Here is a 21,480-nt window from a genome sequence, read left to right on the forward strand (position 1 = left end):
TACTCTATGAAAAAATCTATTCTGCTAAAAATTCACCTTAAGGACCTCTTCTACTAGGTGAAACCAATTAACTTTTACAATGGCATAAAATCCACAAAAATGGTGGCATAAGCAAAGACTTCAGGGGCCAAAGCAATCCCCAAACCAGCTCTTTTGGGGACTCCCAAGCTATGCAAGTGATACTATCAGTTAGGCAGGGGTGATGAGGAAGATGCAGGAAAGGGACATACCCACAAGTGAGTTTCTTGAGGTAAGCAAGAAAACCTCAGCCCTTTCCTCTAACACAAATTTGCTTTGTGTCACTGCAAGCAGAAACGCAGTTTTAACCTTCTGATGCTGTCTGAGACAAATAAAGCTCATCAACTGAATTTGGATTTAACAACACATTAAACATCATCTTGGGAGAAGCAAGAACCTCAGTCCCACATAGAAATCATATGGACGTATGAGTGGTCAGTACATGTCAGTATATCTGCCCTAAGGGTATAATATGTGTCTGTGATGTACAGGGTGCTGAAATTATTAAGAATCCCATTTTGAAGCCTTACGAAGCAGACTTTTGAAATAAAGAAGCATTAATGATAACGCATTTCTGCCATCTCTAATCAGCACAGGCTGCAGAGACATTATGAACAAACTAATTTTGCATGTTTCACCGCATTTGGTAAACATGTGTAACTTACTAAACCCTACGAAACTAGAAATATTACTTTTACCACATTGCTCCATTAATAAGCCTGCCAGTAGTGCTCACTATTGTTAAGTGGAAGCGCCCCCCAAGTAGTTTGTAAATACATCCACCCATGAAGAACAAACTAGGGTAGCCAGCTTTCAGGGTAAGAGCTGCTTTCTCTTTCGTCCTTACAGAATGCTTGTCCTTAGATAAAAACTAAACAAAGAATCAAAGCTGGCCTCGGAGGTAGAACTACAAACTTCTAATCAGTGCTACTGAATAAAGATATTATCTGATTAATTAAGATGTTTCTGGAGCAGCTTTTGGAAGAAAATCATGTGGGCACCCACAGATTAGCAGTATTAGAAATAAGCAGACAGTACCTACAGAAACTGAAACTGTGCAGCTGTTCATAGACAAGAAACAGGAGCAGTTATCAGTAACATGAATGACACCTCAAGGTCACTTCAGAGTACTTAAATGCCAAACATCTTCAAAGTACTCCTACACACAACCAGAGCTCTGTGTGTAGTTCTAACCCTGCTTAGTTTCATAGCAGCTGAGATACTGAATACCAGAGTAGGTAACCAGATATCTCCAGGAAAAGAGAGCTTTGAGCCAGCTCCACTGGCACTAGATGCCATCTTGAAATATATTTTCCAGACAGTCAAGCATTCCATTAGCAAATTCACATCTAAAGTCTTTGGCAAGGCAGGAACATTGTACTCTCTTGCCCTGGGTAATTACAAAGATTAAGTGAATTTTGACAGCCATTTTGATACCTGGTAATATGCTTCAATGCACGCTAATTGTTTTATTTTTAAAACTGAGCAAGGCCAGCACATATGTTTTAGAGTAGATATCTGCCTATGCTGGGCACTAGTTCATGAAAGTCAGGTTTCTGTCACAGATCTAAGGCAAATATTACAATTTACAGGAAAGAAATGAGGACATCAATACATTGTGCGTTATTGGAGACGTACAGCCTTTATAACACGGTGGCTTTCACTATGATCTCTGGGTTTTCTATGTCCTTTTTGCTTTGGACCATTCTCAGTTCCAGCTGGGCTGAGTTTGGTTTGTTTCCTTCTCCAGCTTGTGCTAGAAAGATGACATCAGAATGGCATTAAAAACAGCAGTATAAAAAGCGACAAGTTACATTGTTCTGTTACCCCACTGTTTTCCTACCCTCCTCCCCAATCTCTCTTACTGCCCCCTGCTAAAGGCTTCCAAAGTGGAAGATCCAGGTCAGCACTGTGATTTCTTATCACCCCTGTTCTGCGCCTCTCTCCAGGAAAGAAACACAGCTCTGTGGTTATTAGAAAGTGACAGACATGCTCCAAGAACCCACAGGTCCCATCTGGATCTCCTTAGGAAATGAAAGACATGGGAACTCCAAGGGGAGAGAAGCTGAAAAAAAAATTTCTCTTCACATGGCCAACACAGCAAACAGACAGTTTATTAGTTGATAAACCCTTCCCAATACTAAACACACGCACTCAAAGGGAAAGTGAACTAGCTACACTTAAAACAGAATGTCTCTTGCATGTCAAACAAGTTCTTCCACCACTGTTTTGCAAAGCAGTCAAGTGCAGTCAGCACAACTGTAGTCCCACTACAAGCTGAACAGTGACATCTTCAGTCGGGTGTTGTCAAAAATAGGCTTGGAGGACAGAGTCAGGAACGTGCACTCACAAGAGTACCAAGCTCTCATTCTGTAAATTCTCTGGCTGCTTCTGCACTAAGGGATGCCTTTAGTCAGGAAACCCAGAAAGCTTTTTGACCAGTACTTAAGGGGTAGTTACAAAGAAGATGGAGACTCCCTTTTTACAAGGAGTCACATGGAGAGGACAAGGGGGAATGGACACAAATTGCTCTTGGGGAGATTCCGATTGGACACCAGAGGGAAATTTTTCGCACTGAGGACAGTCAACCATTGGCATAATCTCCCCAGGGAAGTGGTTGACTTGGCCACATTCGACACTTTCAAGAGTCACCTGGACAGGGTGCTGGGCCGCCTTGTCTATACTGTGCTCTTCCTAGAAAGGTTGGACTAGATGATCCCTGAGGTCCCTTCCAACCTGTGATTCTGTGAATGTTTCTTCTGATGCAAATCCAAACAGAACAAGGGAACAACATTTGAATGAATTACCTTTTGCACTCTTAATGGTCCTTTGCAGAACATGTTGCATGGCTGACACAGTCTTTTCACACGCCACCTGCATTAACACAATATATTCACATTTTAGTAAAGTTTCAGTTGCCTAGTTTAATATTATTATTCCAAAAACACTGCTATTAAGAGACAAACATGACTAACAATGCAAACAGATCACAACTATGTAATGTAGAGTTTGCGAAAAAAAATTTTAGACTCTCTTAATTCTCCCAAAATGGGTATTAGAAACCATACACCCATATCGAGGACTATGTGCTAAAGGGAAAGAAACAGAAAAATAGATCTGATAACATTTTTTACCCTCACTTCAAAATAAGCACAGAAAATAATTTATTACAAAAATGCACACAGTCTCTCTCTCTCTAGAGAGGAGAACATCTTATTTCGTAAAATTACAAAATCCATGTAACTGAAATGCGACTGTCTGAAGTTGTACAAGCTAAAATATTTTGGCAAAAGGGAAATTCAGCCTTTTTTCCTCTGAGATGAGGGAAAAAAGCCAAACCAAAAGACAGTCTTTAAATAATGTCAATAGATTAAAACTAATTTATAAAAAAAAGAAACAGTCTAAACTTGCAGAGAAACAAATAACTTCTCCCACACCTTCAAGTTGTTTGGATGCTTATGTGTCCACGCCAAAAGCATAGCAGCAAACAAGTCTCCTGTTCCAACAAAGACAGCATCCACTTTAGGAGACTCCACTCGAATTCTTTGTGTCATCTTGGTACCATCTGCTGCAGCTACAACACAGACAGACAGTTACATAACAGACCCAGCAATTAATACAACAGCATTTACTATAATTTAAAAGTGATCGCCAGGTTTGAATTATTTTGTTGTTTGGAATGTAAAGATGCTAACAAGTATTGTAAACTTTGTACCAGCTCTTGTAAAAAGGTGCAACCTTTCAAAACTTTGCCAAGTTGGGATAGCATTTACAACTTAAATACTGTACGTACTTCACTTAGGAGAGAGCAGGTAGCTAGCACCTTCATTTTCATGAAGGCTTGAGAGCCACCTATTTTCATTTAGACAGCAACAGCAGCTTGCTCAGGAAACCGCATATTTATGGAGACTACTGATCCTAGATGGAACATCCCAAACCATAATCTAGAGTATCTCTAGCTTGTATGGAGGCAGAAGAGCAGCTGTAAACGTGAGCAGAGAATCTCTGATCCACGTGCCATATTGTAATCACCACTGGAGTGACCAGACTTATTCCAAACCTGGCATGTACTGAGTGCTAAGACCACCTGAGTGATTCTTAGTGGAATCTGTTTTAAATATCAAAGCTTTTTTGGTCTCTCAGCAGTCCAGAATGTGATGCTTACATTTATATCCCTTAGATGAACAAGAAAATGAGATCATATACCATCCCACATAGCTATGCCCTTCTCAGCTAAAAACGTCCTGTGACAGTCCAAACACACTGTGAATCTTGGTGATGGTATAGAAAGGGATATAAAGAAGAAGCAGGACATTTTACAACCTATCAGGGGAGGAACAGTCTGCTAGCAGGACAGTGTAACTTTTCATAAAAGCTTTCAAAACATTCAAGTTCCTGTTTCATACCACTACTACTTGTCAGGGCCACTACTAGAGGCTTCAACAGTGCTGATCAAACTCACCTAGGACACCCTCCATCCACACACCCTCTGCCCACTTGCCCAGCAGCTGCACAGAAGTTCAGGCCCGGGTGCAAGCAGGAGCTATGTTGTAGGTGTACCTGTGTACAGCCCTGCTGTTGTGATTTACTGATTGGATTTTCCAGATCAATCTCACACCTGGCTTATCTCACCTTTCTCTGATGATCACTGGACTGTCAATGGCACCTCTCTGCCATCACCACCCTTGTTCTGCTCACCTTATTCAGATACTATGGCCCTGTGCCCTGTTGGTGAGGGCAGTGCTCTGTCCGTGCTATGATCACGCTCAGCTCCCAGGTCTCTTCCTTCATGGAGCAGCCCCATTCTTACTGCTCTCTGATATTACTGTAGCGAAGCTCACTTAAGGATCTAAGCTCCTTCCATGCACTACAGATGTGTCTGATGAAACTCCTTCTTAAAAAAGTAACTGAAAGCATGGAACAGGTTAAAAGAAAGTTTAATGAAGGAGTTCATGACTCACTTTTTCTGTGGCTTCCCAGAGCAATTAGGTAGTCGTTTCCTAGAGGTGCCTGTAGATCTGAGCTTGTGATCACCACAGTCTCTGGTCCCATGGCATGAAGCATGTCCATTACCTTTCCGTGTGCAAAAAGCCAGGAATTAGTGACTGCAATGTGTGTTGATTAAACCTTGCATCATTCATAGTACCGAGGATTTTTGACAAGCACCTTATTTTGGCATCTTTTGTAAAAAGAAGAAACAGCTTCTGCTCCAAGAATTAACTTGATTTAGGGGAATTAATTTGAAATAGGGGAATCAAAACTTCTGTATTTAAACATACACACTTGTTAAAACATACAAGCACCTGTGTTTGTGTTATCTTTGGATGCTCCTCTGGAAAGAATACTCTGTTTCAGCTGTGATCAGAATTTTTGCCTGCATTGTGTTTTCAGAACATATTATCATAAGATAATGTTTGCTAACTTTAAAAGTTAGCAAAAATAAAGAATTAAAGAGCTGAATCAGAGGCACACGTGCGTCTGTCTCAATCTTCTGTTCTCATTCTGTTTCGAGCCCCAAATTACACCTCTAAATTATGTACCTTTGCAGCTGTATTTCCACTCTGTTTGCTCACTTAAACTCATTAATACTGTGCTTCTGATATCACAACTGGTTACTACAGAAGTGATTTTCATTTCACAGAAGAATGAATGACTTCAATAATGAGTTTAGCATAAAACACAGATAAAATATTAATATTCCCAGAGGAGTTTAACTAAAAATTCTCTCAGGCTAGCTACAACCCACGAACAGCTGAATGATAAGGATTTATTTCTGCTATATTTTAATTCTCTATTGCTTTTCTTTCTTCTCTAAGCTTCCAAGTTTCCTCAACTGTCTGACCTCTTTGCACAGACATCAGTTGGGTTTTAAAGCAGCAGCAAGTCCACCAGCATATGCTGACATAATCAACCTGTGAAGTAACATTAAACTCAGTTTTTTTTCTCAGTCACAATTCACCAAGAACCTAATCACCAGTATTTCCAGTTGTTATATTAATGTAAAGGGGCTAAGTCCTAGGTCATATCTAATTTTATGTTTGGAGACAATACTGTTGTCACTAGTCTTGCTAAAGAAATGAATGAAAACATGTCACCATGGAAATCAATGCCAGAATTCCTACCACCTCCAAAGGGGACAAATTCCAGCATGGATTATTACTCAGAAAGATAGACCAATATATGACATGCAGCTGGGGAGACAGACAGATTAAAACATAACATCCTGCAAGCAACTATTTTTAAAATGTTTCCATTCCTAAGTATAATTCCATCTCTTTAGAACAAGATTTTTTAAAACCTGTCACAAGGATGAGCTATCACTCAAATCAGACACTGTCAGAAAACTGCCTTGTAAAATTGTTTAGCACATCCAACTCCTGTTTGCAGCTGAAATATGCAAACCTAAAACTAATGGCTGCTCAGCTAACAGTGTTGTTCTCAAGGTGAGGATGAGAATAGAAAAACTGAGTTCTAGTTAGCAGCTAGTGGCATGAAGCACAGTTTGTCACCCTCGCCCAGCACAGTGGGGTAACATAAGACTTGGGGAGCAGGGAGAAGGGGGAGGAATTAAGAGTTGAAATCTTTGGAGCTGCTTCCTGCCATGAAGAGATGGTAATCAACCCATGTTGCATGACGTTGCTGGAGGAAAAAACAAAAAAAAACCAACAAACATTTGGGCTGACAGACCCCAGCTACTCTCTGGGGTGCCACTGCAGCTGCTGTTTAAAGATTTTGTGTTCCTTTGAAGTTCAAAACCACACTGGAAGAAATAATATCAGTCCATTAGGAAAGCACTTGATGAGTCAATAAAACAAAGAGCTCAGCTCTTCTCAAGACACCAATAAAACCATATTCTGATTTTGTCTTCATCACCAAGCCCTGCAGCTTTTTATTTTCTTCAGTTTGTGTAAAAGGGTAAATCCTTACACCTCAACGCAGGACCATCTATTATCTCTTTGTGGAGATGACAGCAGCTATCAGTGCTGTGGACTTGTCCATCTTTCACCAGGAAGTACCTGAAGGCCATCACTCCCAGTCTGGTTTCTCATCTATCCTTTTGCTACCAAGTTTTCATCCCATTTGAGTCAATTTAAGGAAGAGAAACAAAGAAGCAGCAAACACTGTCAGGAAGAGATTCAGAGTGTATTCAACCAGTCCTTGTAAGAGTTTGCTTGTAAGCTGTCTTCCTTACAGTCTGTATGGGAGAATGAGAAACGGCTGTCCTGAAACTTAGCATGGCTGTTGCACGACTCACATGTAGACAGCAGAGGGAGCGACTCATGCAGGTTTCTAATGCCCCGTGTCACCCGGCGTTTTCACAGCAACCAGTGGATTCCCACAGCACTGACAAGAGTGTGGTTACTTGCCATGTGTGCTGCTGCTACCCTTCTTACACTTAAGGAAAACAAGCTTGCAGAGACCTACCCATCACCCCTGTAATGCCTTTATCTGTAGTTCTTTTGGGAAGTTTCTTCAGGAGTCTGGCACTAGAACAGGAAGTGTTCTGTGCGGGGAGTGCACAAGCTTTAATGATAAATGGAGAGAACGGATAGACGCCAAAGTGCAGGCAGGAATACAGAAAGAGATCTTACACATCCTACCCCCTACCTACTTACCTCTAAAGCTTCTTTTTCTGTGTGAATCTTCCTGCCTGTGAGTAACCTGAGAATGAAACAGAAATCTTAGAAGAGCACAAGTTCTCTAGGCAATGACTGCTTTGTTTACTCTTTGAAAGGAAGAAAGCTTGGACTGCACCATACAGGCCTAAACTGTTTGTAGCTGCATGGTCTGCTGTACCAGACCACTGTCTTTGAAAGTTATGTACACAGATACACAGTGCTTCTGAAGCAGACTCACACCAGCCTCCTGTAGAGATCCCTGTATCATAAAATTCCCTCACAAGTGTCTTCTCTCCATCTCCCATGTAGCTGCTCCCTCCCCTTAGGAGGACAGCCTGTGACGTATCACAACAGATAAACTCCTGAACAAAGAGCCACAGCTATGTAGATGGGATGGGCAGGAGGCATTTGATTTTGCCATGGTAGTATTTCTGAATCTAATTTTGGGAGTTTGAGTCAAACAATTTCAGTTTTAATATTCTGACGTATAAAAATTTTCCTACAAATGGGTAAGGATGGGGAAGGGAAGTGAGGTATTTTTATAACCTGCCCTAGATACAGGCCTCTGGAGACAACAATAAGTAATCATAAAAATGAGAGACTGGTGAAAACAAGAGAAATTGTTTCCTCACATAACTCCCAGATTTTTTATTGGTTTCAGTATGGAACAGTTGGAGTTTTGCTGCAAAGCACCACTTGAAAGTCACAGCTAAAAAACAAAACCCAAGACATATATACATACGGCCTTGTATTGTGTCACATAAAAGAATAGGTATCAGTCTCCCCTGCTTTTATCCCCAAGTTTATTAGGCTATAAAAGAAAACAAGTACTTACTCAGCTTCAAACTGGTTAGGTGTAATTATATCAGCAACTGGTACAACTTTGTCCCTGTAGACTGGGAGGAGATCCTTGGGCACATACTGGGGGAGAAAAAACAGTATCAAATGTCAGCAGCATCTGACATGTGGGTCTGCAACCCTCCTTCCCTCAACCACCATTCATGCTGTCATGGTGTAACCTGACAGCTCCCAGTGTACTGTTATGGAGCAGTAACTAAAGCGCTAGTGCATCCTCAGGCTGCTGACAGCACAACCAACAGCCCTTCTTTCACTGGAGGCCATGGGAAGCACCGCTAAGCAGACAGGCCTAAACTGGCAGCATTAAAAGGAAGTGGTTCCTGGCTGAAGAACCTTTGGGTTCCCTCTCACCAAGGTGACACAACAACATTAGGAAATACAGCGTCCCAACACGGGGAACCCTTTCTCATGCCCTTACCTCCAAAACAAACTAGTTGTTTGTTGTACTGGCAGTGCAGGTGCCCTTTGCTGCAGCAGTGTGTGCCCACATTGTATTACACTGGGGGGCTTAGGAACAAGTAACATCCATGCTATGCATTATTTTGCCGCCTCCTTTCAGTGCAGCATTTCTAGGGTGTGCTGTACATCAATATGCCTGAATGGGAATCAGATTTGTAATTTGTTTGGTACAACTTAATCTATAAAGCAGCTCCGATAAGGACATTAAAAGTATTTTGCTTGTGTTGCGCCCAAGCCTAACAAAATCCTAGCACACTTTGCTGCCTGCAGAATCAGCTCTTCAAGTAATGAGGGCCAATGCTTCCCTTTCTGCCTGTTTGTTCCATCTCCACCCTGTTTTCGTTAGCTAAATACGGCCCATCAGCAACGCGAGACTGGTTGTCTAAGCAGATGACACACTAAGACGTAACACGAGCTCACCACCCTGTACATTCTTCAGACTCAAAGCTGAAAAGCATCAGCTGTTTTGGCACACACTGGAGCTCAGCTAGGAGTTTGGGTTAGATAGGTAGAGGGGTCACCTCACCTTCCTGAGTCCTGCTGTAACTCAGTTTAACAAAACCTTTATTAAAAGTTCACTGTTTACTAGTAGCTGATACTCTTTGACAGAACCCCATTTGTTAAATCAGGATTCATCCCCCTTATGTCCTTGTTTTGTTTTCTCTGTTAGTCTCAGAAGCTACACAGGACAGGGTGCATGTATACGTGTGCCCATGTGTTACTGTCTCCCATTCCAATTGTATCAGCAACAGGTACAACCCCACCACAGTGTTGACCACCAGGTACGACCAGAACACCCAGTATGAACATCAGTATGAACTGATACTGAGCTCACTCATGCAGCCATGGTGAAGCGATGATGGCACAGGGGCTCCACCTTTGGACAGAAATGCAAGACTAGGTCATGTCTAAACCAAGGCATTTTAAATAATTATTTTATTACTTATGGCAGGAATGAGTTGGTGGGTTGCACGTTAAATATTCTCCTCTTCCATCTACCTTGTCCTTCACGCAAAAGACACAGGTAGGCCCATGGTTATGACTTCTCCCAAGAGCTAAAGCTTTGCAAAATGACCTGACAGCTGCTAGATTCTCTGCCTTGTTAGAAAAAGCCGAGGACAGTTAAGTATTACAATAGACATAAAATGAAAGAATAGAACACAAAAGCAATGGCAAATTGATTACTAAGTGCTAGTTCATATGATGTTTTATGAGCAGGTAAACTGTAAAAAGGTACACAGACAAAGAGGAATTCATAGTGCATGACTAGCTAAGGCAGAAGAAAACATAAAATGCCATTATTACTGATGTCTTCCCACATTGCATTTTTACTGAAATTATTTGCTAGTCGTGATCAAGAGGGAATGTTTCTTTGTCAGCATGCAGTCTGGTATTGGCACACAGAATCTTTCTGTCACCGATCACAGCCCAATGCCTAACAGCTGTTGGATCTCACATGAAATAAGTAATCTTAATTTAGGTTTGAGTGGTATGTCAATTCACACAATCACTGACAATGCCAGCCAGGCTACCAGACAAAACAGAACTCTGACAGATGATGAGGGAACTCCAGTGAGACAAGGAGGGGGAGCAGGGGGATATTTTCCTGCGGACAGGGTCCATATTCCACCTGCTGTCTCAGCAGAGTGTTAGAATTAATCCCAGGGCTATGCAGCCATCATTCTTCCCAGATACTACACTCATTTAAACAGAGGAAATTAATGTACAAACGTACTCGATGTTGGGATCCAAAGCCACACTTCGGTAAAGTAGATTAGTTTTGGTGTTTAAAAATTAATAAATCTTTATACATCTTTATATAGCAAATATTCACTATACAGAGAATCCAAAGAGGTAAGTACTAACCATAGAGCCTTCTCCATTCCACTTGTCACCCATCACTGGATCGCATACTGTAACAGAATAAACCTAGCTTTAGAAATGGGGTACAGTTAGAGACCCTGGTAGAAGGGAAAAGTTTTAGGTAACAGCAGTGGCTACATAACAGCACGAAGCACCTGATAACTTATATACTCCCACAGCTCTTGCAGCACACTCAACCCGAAATTCATAACTGGTGGCTGCCAATTCTGAAAGAGTAGGCTGTGTGTCTTAAACCATTGTCAGAAGCTTGTAGTCACCCTCTCCTATCCAATTCCATGTTGTTATGTCTGCAGGTGATGAGGATGAGAGGGTCTGGCTGCTGGGAGTAAAGGGGAGTTATGGAAAACGCAGAGATCCTTCACTCCCCAAACCAAAACTCTGGAACAGTAGCATGGTGGGGAATAAACATGGGAGAAGCTAACAGCTGTGAGAAGAGTCCTAATTTTACTTTAGCATAGGATACATGCCAAACGTACACACCCAAAACGCTGTGTGTACCCATAAAAAAGTTATGCGTATTATAATGAAACACGAAGAAAATCCATGCCAAAGTACATAAACTCATACTTGCTGTAATAATATTGACCCACATTTGGCACAGGTTCTGAATCATTAGCAGTATTAACACATACTCCAAGTGCCCTCAATTTCAAAGTGAGGATGGAAACAGCCTAGCCTTGTACTTTAAAAAGGAACATTGTTCATTGTGTTAGAAGAGCTTCTAGCAAGATAAAAAAGAAATAGAAAACCAAAGGTATCAAAACAATGTATAATCAGTATTTAAGGAAGTTTCTGTGATTAAAAAGAAGGTAATTTGTTTTACATTTTAAAAGTATTTTCCTTACTTTATAATCTATTTATTTAAAAATAAAGGACCTTAGAAGCCTAGCTGTGTTCCCACCATCTGACCACTTCCTTCCTATTCTACACAGCTAGATGTTGCTTTCTGCTCACACTCCAACATTCTTTTACCTTTCACATTCTAGTACAAGGCCCTGGAGAATCTGACAATGCAACAGTGTTAAAAAAGGCTAAAAAGCAACAAAATCCGAGCTCGTGAAGATATCTCTGCTACATTTTTCTAAATGAGAACTGTGTTTTGTTAATTTTAAGTCAGATATCACACTCTGCCATATTACACCTTGCAAATCCTGTGAACCATCCTAGATGTTTCCTGACCACACAGTTCACTGAATGTGAAGATGATGGGCTCAAACCATCATTCACAGCTTTTTGTTCCACTAAATCCCTGGACTTTGCCCTGTCACTCTAAATGTTTTCCCCAATTCACACCTATGCTGGTTATGTTCAAAAGTTCTGAACACTAAGAGAGTTCAGAAGGAAAAAGGAGAATCTTTTCTCACAGGTTGAAGCCTGACATGACATGTTAATAGAGTCTGTTGCTCTTTGAGTGCTCCTAAGTTATCTTAGCAGAGGGCAGAGTTAAAAACTTCTTGGAGTTTAAGCTAAATTATAAAGCATGTAAGGTACAGTAAGACACTGCTTCTGGGATGTAACATGAAACCACGCTAGGGCAACACAGGAGTGTCTACCCTGCTTTTGACTGACTTGGAAATCCAGGAGAGGCTTTACCTGGATGAAGGCACTTACAGCCTACATCTCTGAACAACCAGCAGCAGCCGGCAGGGATTTTACAAGCCTGCCTTTGATACAGACAATCAGTCCTCAAGGGACATTCTCCTTTGGACGGCATAATGCAAGAAACATACTGAAAGGCATAAAATTAGACAGATAAAAAAAACAATTCTCTCAACACTTAAGCAATGCTGAAGCGAAACTCCACTGCAGCCTCAGCTGGTCCTAGCCAGATCAGAACACAAGATCGTTGTGAAATGCTGGGTAGCATCAGAGCAGCGTTTTCTTCCCAAAACGTGAAAGTGATGGGCATATGCAACGATGAAGCAAAAAGGATTATAATACACATCCTTACCATATACTAGGTTAGAATTCTGTTGCTTCAACTCCTGGACAATATCCACCACCATTGCAAGAAATGACGTGTCTCTTGTATACCCTTTGGGAGGGAAAAAAAAGACAATTTTGAAGTGTATTTTCATGAATGCTTTTTTTTTTTGCATACTTCTCATCCTTTGCAACAACGCATTTTTAGAACAAAGGCGTTTTAGTATTTCATTCAGGAATAGCAAGTGGAAGACAAATACAGACTCTGCTTGCACAACTACAAATATAACCTTAAAAATCCATTTACTAAGTATGTTATATGTGAAGGGCTCGTAAAACTTCAAAATGCTTGAACATATATACAAAAAAGTCAGGCTGAAAGGAAAAAACATTCCTTTTCTTCAACACAGCAGTATGAATCATTACTATAAGAAATATTTTAAATTCCATATACTTCTCTCATACTCTGGTTTGAAGCAGGTTTTTTTATTATTAATGTTGGTGCTGATACAGTCCAACACATTAATGCAATGGAGAATTAATGTTGAATATTTTAGAGCAATGGCCAATGCACCATTAAAATTCATACTTTCAGGCTTAGCAGTGAAATAAATTGGAAATAAGTTTTATTATATGTTAAGGCCATAATCACAATGCTAGCACCACAATATTCTTATTTAATTGTTACTTTATTTTATAGATGTTTCTTTAGCTGTATATTTATTTTATGCATTGACTTTATTTACAACATTTATTAATTAATAATTTAATTTTAATTTATTTTAGTTCTTTTAATAGTACTATTTTTAGCAAGGTAGCTTCTTCAAACCTTCAGCTTGGAAATGCCCACTCCACTGAAATATTAAAACACATTTTGGAGATTTTATTTTTTTTTTTTTAAAACCTCACAAAATTGATCAATTCTTAGATGTTGCAGAGAAATGGAAAAAGTTTCCAAGAATTTTGGCCAAAATGCTTTTTCTTATGTCTATGAAATTATTACAATCAGTCAAAAAAGACAAGTAAAGGTTTTTGTTCAAAATGACCTGTGATGGTAGGCTGGCTGAAAAAAAATACCAAGTATGATTAACATTATTAACAGAGGTGTTTCCAAAAAATTACACTGAATTGGAGTTTCTTTCTTACCTTGAGTGTTTTACTGTAAATGAAAGAAATATGTCATGATCTACAAGTAACTAACAGTCACAAAAGTTAATGAAATGTTATTTTGTATAATCAGCCTAAAGATAATAATTTCCTCAGCCAATATATCTACAGTCAGACATATAATTACAGTCAAATCCCATCTGTTGGCAAATTCATTTGCGGTCAGTGTTTGAATAATCATATCCAGGTTGTTGGAGGCACACAGACAGTTGTGCACTATAGTGAATGGCTATTCCTACTGGAAGAGAAAAATCCGTCTCTTGGCCCTAAATGAAAATAAATGAATTTTATGTTCAGCCACAGTGCAACTGAACACTGAAACACTGACAGTGTTATTAAATCTTAAGAAATTAGTGCCATTTCTACCCATGCCTTCCTTCTGTCCTTACTGAAAATGCCTACGCTGAACGAGATTTTTGAAAATGAACCACCCACTGACCATCTACCCACAAATCTATCCTATTTTAAAAGGCGTATTAATAAATTATTAAAAACCTCCAAAATTGCTTTTTGCTGAAGATTTCTATTTTTCCTTCTACCTTCTTTAACCTCTTACATCCACTTTGCCAGTACAAGACAGTGATAAGAAAGCAGTTGGGGCCTCTTCCAAGAATGGAAAGTAAAATAAAAAAGCAACATTTCAGCTGAAAGAATACTCAAACTTTATTTACAAATTTTGCATACTAACACCTCCTGAAAACTCCTACAACACAGTGTGCTTTTCCTGGGAATGTCCCCTGTGTGAGTTCTTTCAAGGAAAAGCAGCAAGTTTTTCTATTTCTCAATCACAAAGAACCCATTTATGCTGAAATTAATTCCTTAACCTTAGTTCAATCTATTTTCTATTCAGTCTCCTTTACTCTGGAGATATTCCCTGAGAAGTAACTGACAGTAACTCTTCAGACATGCCACACCCTTCAAGCCGGAATGACTGCTACTTGAAGTCTCCAGTTTTTCCCTGTATATAAAGCACTTTCCTACATGTGGAAGCCATGAAAGCAATCAAATCTGGCAATACATTTCTGTTTACCTTTAAAAAGCGACTGTCCACTGTTATAAAAAAATTGATACTGTAACCTAAACCAGATGCAGAGCTTTTACTGAGGTGAAACCCTATCAGTAATCTACACTTGGGAAACAGGAACTGGGTGAGAAACAGTTTTTAATAAAAACTGCACATAGAATCCTTCCTTTCTATAAAGCATCCTACAAGAAGTTCCCTTTGCCTATATTTATAAACACTAATGGCAAGCAAAGGAACACTCTGTAGGTCCCGCAGAACTGTATCCACTCAGAGGACCTACAGAGTAACAAGAGCAAAAGAATCCAGAGACATGACAGTCGAAACCAAAAGCCTACCCTGCTTATACTTTGCTCTGTATCCAAAGCACTACCCCTTAAAGGAGAAAAAAGAAGGACAGATAACAGTGTATAAAATCATGCTACAGTACCGCAGAGTGCCAGTACTGCAAATTTAGGAGAAAAGGTTAAACTCATGTCTTCATAATACATTTGAAAATAATACTCTGATGTTCCTCATCCTTTTTTCAGCAGAGGCACTCCCAAAACATTAATCAAGCTTGTACAAGTCTGTGAACTATACAAGGGGATCAATTTACCCACCCAATTACAACTTTCAGGCTGGAGAACACTGGCTGTTTCAAACTAAACAGAATGGGCAGTTGAGACTATAACACACAGATGAAATTGCAGGAGGAATCAAAGCAGGGAAAAGGTAATTGCTTAATTTGGAATAAGGAGGGATATGATTTATATTTCTTTACTTTGTCTACATTTCATGGGAACTCCCACGCAACAAGCTCTTCTTACCTGTGAGTACATAATCGTACCGGTTGACCTCGTTCAGCTTAAGTCCTTCATACAGTTCATGAAGTTCATCTGAATTTAACACCTGACCCTTCCAGTGGGCATAACCTGCAAAGTAAATGTCAGATAGTTTTTCAAGAGCTAGATTTTCTATTCAGAATCACAAAGACTATACACTTGGAGGGATCGTATCAGATATTAGCACCAGAAAGCATTTCCACCTCCTCTTCTGTAAAACGTTATTGCTGAATGAAAGCTGCTGTCAGCAGAACACTTAACATGCTCAACAACTTCTTAGGACCTCTGTTTCCCAGAGGAACTAGAGTGACTACACTGGAGTCTGAGACTGTCCATTTGTCAGCAAATCAAGCAGAACACACACAAGCTCCTGCAAGTTTTCCCATGGAGCCTGTACAGCTATCCCTTTCCTGTGGGGGACATACATGTTTTAGACTTCACTGTAGGCTAGATGACAAGCTTAAACAGGCTGGTAGATCTGTCTGGACACAGGCATGCAGCACCATCAGACACTGGAACCTGCACATAACAAATCCAGTGACCTCAGCAGAACATTGTCATGGATGCTCTTTAAACATACGATGCCATCTGACAGATTTTCTTCCAAAAATAGCACAGTTTTAATGCCAAGGATCCTGGAAGAGGCAAATGACTATCAGAAGGATACTACAGACAGACAAGTAATATCCATACACTTTTCTCCTTGAATGACCTCTAAGAATTACATGCTAATATTCTTGCTGAGAAGCGGCTAGAAGGCGAAGTTACTTGGGAGAAGCTGAACTGATTTCAGCAAACAATGGACCAAGGTCCACAGCAGCCAATTTCAAGGGGGGAAAAAGTCTTCCTGGACAAACTCTAAATATTTGTTGAAAAATGTAAATGCACCTTACACCTTGTCATACAAGCCTGCCCATCTAGATGGCAGCCACCACTCCCTTGTACAGAAGAACGGGGCTTACTCCAGGATATTAGGTGAAGCACCCACAGTTGAACTCTTCCAACCTCCATAAATACAGAGTTTGTTAAAAAGATTATCTTTTTATTAACTGGAATCAGGAAAAGTGAAATGTTAAATGAGGTATCTTCTTCCACACCACCCCTGTGTGAAGACAATGCTATTTTGTTTAACTTCTGCTCTTAGAAAATCCTGTGATAAAAACTGTTGGTTTTGATTATCACTCTAAACATTAAAGTAACTGCCAAAAGATGCCTAGAGCCTAGGATAAGCACATTTTTCAGTTTTCCTTCTTATGAATGCAAATACACCCACAGTAGGGTGAGCAGATGGATCATTTTGTTCTCCTTAGCTCACGAAAGCCTAGCCTCTAAAACACTTCTCACTGCCAGCTGGCTGGGGGACTGACTCACATCAGTCACTACCCTTCTCTCCCTAGCAAATGTTTTTTAAAAAGTATCTGTGAAGAAGTGGCTGAAGTGAGGGATTCCCATATATTAGGGCTGTAGTTCCACTGCTGAACGTAGTGATAGTCAAAATGGCAACACCTAACACCCAGGCACATGTCTAGACCCAAGTATATGAGGAACCCTTGACTACAACTAACTCAAGTATTTGGCTTATTTGACACATATGCAGATGTTTCTTCTGTCACATCTGCAGCTTCAGAGAGAATTAATCTGCCCTCTCCTCCTCCCCAAATCTCTACTACTATTAGCACTGCAAAGCCAGTCCAACTAGGGACAGATCAGACTCCTTTTTATTCCATTAAGCCCACCAAAGAAACTGAGTGCAGTTTTCACGCAGAATCAAGGTCAGCTGGCAAAAGAGCAGTCATTCATCTTACACCTGGCCGTTAAAATAGCTATGAAAGATTGTCCAGACAATCTAGATACTCTTGGGAGTCATTCCTACAGAGGGACCCTGCACATCCACTATCTAACTAAAAGTTCACCTTCTTATGTCAAGCTGTCCTAAACAGGCAATGTACAGGGTCCATGTCACACCGATCCTCCACCGAGGGAAGGAACTAAATATGGAAACAAAATGTTAGGTAGCAGCCCAGCTTAGCTCACATGGGGCAGGGACATTGTTCAAACTCTGTAGCAATGAGTTCCAAGGGTATCTAGAAGATCCTTTTTACCACCTGGTAATATACGTAATACAGCCTAAAGTCTAATCACATGATAGCTGGAGCGAAAAAAAAAAACTAGGGAAGCTCTCACAGAAGCCCTGGCTTTTCAGACAGAAGGAAAAGGACCATGACTTCACTGGATCTGCAGAAATCTGTGATTGCACTAGGAGTTGAATTACGTTCAAGTAAGAAGAAACAAACAAAATTGAAACTGGCAGCAAGATAGAAACCACCATAAGCCCTTTTCCCAGGGTAACTTCATGTAACATGATGAACAAGGGGCAAATCCCACAACCCTGCATTTATCCTACTCTCCTGGTGGAATATAGAACCAAAAAGCAGCTTCTGTAGAGGGACAGAAGAAAAAGCCAGTTACTGATGTTCAAAAAGGGTTTTACTAACTGAAGAATGGATACCTTGGGGTCCCAAGAAGAGGGAGAGAGACTGCCTTGAAAGGCAAAAAATCCAGATAGACACTGTGTGGTCAAAAAAACACTGCATAGCCCTGAACCGAAAACTAGTTAGCAGGGAATGCCAACAGCAAGCTTCAGTATGTGAGGTCCAATTGGCTTTAGGGAAAAGCATGAGTTGTTGGAGTTAAGGATGATAAGGAATCTCTGTCCTCCTCAGCTAGACATAAGAATTCAGCTAGCAACGAGCACATTTGAAGGCCCAAAGTTGCGTTGCAAGACCTAAAGGACGGTCAGTTTCCTAGAAATGTTATCCCTATACCTACACCACTAAATGTGAATACCTGAAAAACAGCAAGAGAAAACTTGAAATCTTCTGTTTAACTGCCTACTTACTGTAACTCCTAGCTTGCAGCAATATTTCCACTGTGGCACTCAACAGCACAGAAGTCTCACAGTATCTGGCTATTTATACACATTATACAGGAACCACAGCCTAGAAAACTAAGGAGTGAGTTTCAAGGTTGTACTTGGCAAAACAGCTGCATCCCATTTGGAGACTACAGAGCTGGTTAGGCAGAGCAGCTGGATCAAATTATTACTCTTTTATCCTGCATATTGCAGTGAGATCTTGGCTTGCATCTTCCACAGAGGAAGAAAGCTGAGTCTTCCTTGTTTGGGTTACAAAACCACCCAGTAATTCCCTTCAGTGCTACAGTGAGAGAGCAGACAGAACACTGCAAATTATGACACAGCCTTCCAGTACTGCACTTGGCTCAGACCCACTGCAATAGTGTCCCAGATTAGTAATAATTTTAAACACACAGATGAACATAAACATTTAAACATCTTTATAACCCTTCTGATTATCTGTGTTATGGCCTTTTATTGCAATTAAATGTTATATATTTGCTTTTAAGCAGATAAGGAAAGGAAAAACAGCTAAGATACGATGCCTTTTGTCACTTATCCCTCTAAAGTGATAAACTTATTCCTCAGCCTTCAAGGAAATGTCTTAGTTCATCTGTATGGAAAAGAAAAAAATCCCAAAACCACAACTAAAAGAGGCAGCTGATACTGCACCCAAGATGAATTTACACTCTCTTCTTTCTTGCCTTCCTCCACTGGTACATCTTTTTTCTCTCACTTGGAATGTATTTATAAGTCTCTTAATTACTTTCATAAACAAGGAAGAAAGAAAAAGAATAAAAATCCCAGGCATACTAGAAGAAAACAAAACAACAACTTACACACACACACAAACACACACACCCCTCCAAAAAAAACCCCAAATAAAAACAAAGGTACCATTTAAGTATAGCAAGGCATGTAAGAGTTCTTTGTTTTCCAACCCAGAACATTCTGTTGAAGTCTGAGTTCCTCCGGTGGTGCTCCCTGCAAAACTATTCCAGTGGCTTCAGTAATCAGGTATTTTCCATGGGAAAAAGGAAGAAAGATGTAGTGTTTAAGGCATATAATGGGCAGGCAATCTGGTCCCAGCTGTGCCAAAAAATTCACATGCAAACTCGGGCAGACAACCTGATCTAAACACGACTTAATCTTCATCTACCAGGAGGCCTTCAACAAAAGCAGAAATACAGTACCAAATTCTCCACTAGGTTTTTTACAGCTGGTCAGTGTAGGAGTAAAATACTACTGGTGTTAGGCACAACTGGAGATCTTTTTTTATCCAACACTGCACAGGTGTGAATGATTGCATATGGGCGGTAGACTATGAAGAATCACATCAACAACACATAATTATAACTTCTCATGTATTAGACCCACCAGCCAACCCAACCACCCACTACACACCCACTAAGTGGAAGTCCAAAAGTGCTTTGCTAAAACAATGAAAAGGAACAGGAAAAAAAAAAACAGGCTATTTGTTCTGGAGCAGTTTCAAAGGTAGGATTTTGATGGCAATGTCAGCACATTATATGCTTACCATTAACCTATGAATTAAAAACAAAAATTCAAATCACTGAAGAATTAAAAATGCACCCCAAAAAATCAACGCTACAATAAAAAAAAATCTAGATTTTTATTTTTGCACATCAGATGAGATGCTTCTGCAACAATACAGTAAAACAGAATAAAAAGCACAGAACCTTTATAGATTGCATGACAGCTTCTTTTATTTGTACATGAAGCATGATGCCACTCAAGGGTGAGTCACTCTAATCATAAAAGTTCCTCACCAAGCAACAAGACAAATTGTTCTCCTAGGGGGATTGATTTAAAGCACATTTTCTGAATTTCAGGATTATGAGAGACTAAAGCAAGCTGAATTTTCTGAGCAGAAGTCAGCAGAAATAGGCCTGAGGTGTCTTACTGATTTAAAGAGAGGGCAAAAAAAAAGCAATGATGATTCACCAAAGAAAGTCTGTTAGTCATAAATTCTCTCTGCATCTTTTGCTGACAAGATCAGGTTTAAAGACAGGGATGGGGAAAGAAAGAAGCGATGTCCAAAACCTCACATACTTTGCTACCTGTACCCCTTCTGGTATGTCACATTCTTTTAGAAACTGGAGTTCACAGGTTTTGAAGCAAAAATTTGTCCTTCAGCTTTAATGATTATCACAGAAAGGGTTCTCATAAGATTATGCTCTTGTGGGAAAATCAAGTTATCTTCTTCAGTTCATCCAGCATACGATTCCTGTGTATTCCTGCACTGCTCCCGACACAGGCCACAGCCCAGCATAGCAGTTTCTGTTCATTAATCCCCGCAGTGGCACAGACTGCACGTACATTGATTTTCAGGTACAGTCCAAGTTTGTATGGAGGCATGTGTAAATGTTTAAACTTGGAAAAGTCTTTGTATGAGGACACCACATGTTCCTACATGCCACTGGGCTTAGAATCTACCCTTCTATTTAAGAAAGTATAGGAAGAATTTAATGGTTAAACTGCAGTGTTAGAAAACTAGACTGGTCACAAAAGGGAATACAGGCCCTTCCTTTCATCTCTATTCCTTCTTCTTTCTGCCAAATGACCAAGACTTCTAAATACATCCTCCTTTTACTCATGCTTGCAAGTGTCAAACACTTCACAGGATCACAGAAGGGTAGGGGTTGGAAGGGACCCCTGGAGATCACCTCGTCCAACCCCCTGCTTGAGCAGGCACACCTAGAGCAGGGGGCACAGGAATGTGTCCAGGCAGTGTTTGAGTATTTCCAGGGAAGGAGACTCCACAGCCTCCCT

The 21,480-nt window shown here is 40.3% G+C and overlaps 1 protein-coding gene across 1 annotated transcript in view; it reads right to left on the reverse strand.

Annotated features, from left to right (window-relative positions):
• Positions 1–1,467: 1,467 nt before the first annotated feature.
• PDXK (pyridoxal kinase) overlaps positions 1,468–21,480 on the reverse strand; it is a 47,530-nt gene continuing 27,517 nt past the window's right edge. Inside the window, exons 3-11 of the mRNA XM_075098793.1 lie at positions 15,759–15,863; positions 12,790–12,873; positions 10,821–10,867; positions 8,473–8,558; positions 7,635–7,680; positions 4,980–5,091; positions 3,456–3,592; positions 2,826–2,892; positions 1,468–1,774 (exon numbers count right to left, since the gene is read on the reverse strand). Of these exons, the coding sequence (XP_074954894.1) occupies positions 1,662–1,774; positions 2,826–2,892; positions 3,456–3,592; positions 4,980–5,091; positions 7,635–7,680; positions 8,473–8,558; positions 10,821–10,867; positions 12,790–12,873; positions 15,759–15,863 (797 nt within the window). The 3' untranslated portion in view covers positions 1,468–1,661. The remainder of the gene's footprint in view (positions 1,775–2,825; positions 2,893–3,455; positions 3,593–4,979; positions 5,092–7,634; positions 7,681–8,472; positions 8,559–10,820; positions 10,868–12,789; positions 12,874–15,758; positions 15,864–21,480) is intronic.

The sequence above is a fragment of the Phalacrocorax aristotelis genome, chromosome 1 (assembly GCF_949628215.1).
Source record: "Phalacrocorax aristotelis chromosome 1, bGulAri2.1, whole genome shotgun sequence".
In the NCBI taxonomy this organism is placed as follows: domain Eukaryota; kingdom Metazoa; phylum Chordata; class Aves; order Suliformes; family Phalacrocoracidae; genus Phalacrocorax; species Phalacrocorax aristotelis.